Here is a 1,820-nt window from a genome sequence, read left to right on the forward strand (position 1 = left end):
TGTGAGCCACCATGTGGTTGCTGGGAATTGAACTCAGGACCTTTGGAAGAGCAGTCAGTGCTCTTAACCTCTGAGCCATCTCTCCAGCCCCTAAACTTTATATTTTTAAGATGTATAACATTGATACGAAATACATACAGAGATGGCTTAAAAGGTTATTTCAATGAAAGAAAGTAAAATATGTGTCATCTCACAATTGCCATCCCCACATCCTGCCTCTGCCACTTCAGGGTGACAGTAGCTGAAATCTATAGCAAAATCCCTAAATATAGTATGTTAACTGTAGTCTTCATGTTGTCCACGAACTGTAGGATTAGCTGTCTGTAGTCACAACACACAAAGGATTGTGAGTTTGAAGTCAGCCTGGGCTACATAGCTAGACCCTTTATCCCCCACTCTAAACCTCCCCCAAAAAAGCAAAAAACTGTAGAACTGATGATACAATGGAATCCTTAGGACTGATAAAAAAAAAAAAAAATAAGTCCCATGTTTTTCTCTTTCTTTTATTACTTTAGAAGAATATGAAGAAGCACTTAAGGTAATGTTTACTTCATTTTATTTTCAAATAATTTTTAAAATATTTACTGAAACCTGAACTCCAGTGGAAAGTACTAAGAATAAATGGAATGACACCATTTTGTTAGGGAGACTGTGGTAAGTAGGGCATATGACTCAGCAGCAGGCAGCTCCTAATACAGTTCAAGTAGTTGTATCACCTGACCGCTGGTCTGGTGCCACCGTCTTATCATCTAGAAAGAAGCCCTGGGTGTGGTGGTGCTCTTCTGTAATCCCAGCACTCAGGAAGCCAAGGTACCTGGATCACTGAGTTCAAAGACACCATAAACTAAACAGGAAGTTTGAGGCTAGCTTTAGCTGTGTGGCAAATCTGTCTCAAAAACAAAGAGATGGCAGGGGGATTGTTTGAGCCTAGTTTAGGGATAACCTGGGCAACAGAGCAAAACCCTGCTTCAACCAAAATATTGTTGTGCACAGAAAAAAATTGGTAGGTGGTTTGGTGGGGTTTTGTTGTTGTTGTTTTTGGGTTTTTGTTTTTGTTTTTGGCAATGCCAGTCTAACTCAGGGCCTCTGGTATGCACAGTTATGAGACGGGGGCTAGAATTCTAGCCATTCAGTCCCTAATTTTTCTTAAATACTTATATACCTTCATGAAAGCCAAACCACTTCTTGAAGGAATTTCCAGAATACATGATAAGGAAAATGCTCCTTACAAAAATACAGCTACTTAAGCTGACTTCCTAAGTACTAGGTCAGTGAGAGGTAAATGCTTAGCTATAGGGCATAGCTTTGTGGTTTCCATGATTAGTGCTAGTCTGGAAGTGATTTTGGGGTTTTAGAAAGTTGAGATTAGAGCTAATACCTTATAGAACAACCAGTTAAAAGCCAGACCTGTAATTGTAGTACCTCGGAGGTGAAACAGGAGGACCTTAAGCTGGACCAGCAAGGGCAACCCTGAACAGACCCCATGTCAAAATAGACAGAAGAATTAAAGGATAACCTAGTTAGTGGGAAAACCTTACAATCTCACCTAGAAATTTCTTCAAATTTTGGTGTAATAAAGCTATTTGTAGTTCTTTTGGGTTTTTTTGTTTGTTTGTTTTTTGGATACAGCTTCTCTGTGTAACAAACCTAGCTGTCCTGGAATTCTGTGGCTCTGTTGGCCAGAGTGGCCTTGAACTCACAGAGAGTGCTGCTGTCTCTGCCTCCTGAGTGCTGGGATTAAAGTCGTGCGCCACCACGCCCAGCTATAGTTAATATTCTTTTTTTTTTTTTTTTTTTTTTTTTTTTTTTTTTTTTTTTGG

The 1,820-nt window shown here is 39.6% G+C and overlaps 1 protein-coding gene across 1 annotated transcript in view; it reads left to right on the plus strand.

The window, feature by feature from the left end:
* Positions 1 to 1,820, plus strand: part of Nbr1 (NBR1 autophagy cargo receptor) — a 29,002-nt gene that overhangs the window by 8,215 nt on the left and 18,967 nt on the right. The window contains exons 3-4 of the mRNA XM_050156877.1: positions 231 to 237; positions 516 to 538. Coding sequence (XP_050012834.1) covers positions 231 to 237; positions 516 to 538 — 30 coding nt within the window. The remainder of the gene's footprint in view (positions 1 to 230; positions 238 to 515; positions 539 to 1,820) is intronic.

The sequence above is a fragment of the Alexandromys fortis genome, unplaced genomic scaffold, assembly GCF_014885135.2.
Source record: "Alexandromys fortis isolate MF-2015 unplaced genomic scaffold, M_Fortis_MF-2015_v1.1 scaffold_31, whole genome shotgun sequence".
NCBI lineage: Eukaryota > Metazoa > Chordata > Mammalia > Rodentia > Cricetidae > Alexandromys > Alexandromys fortis.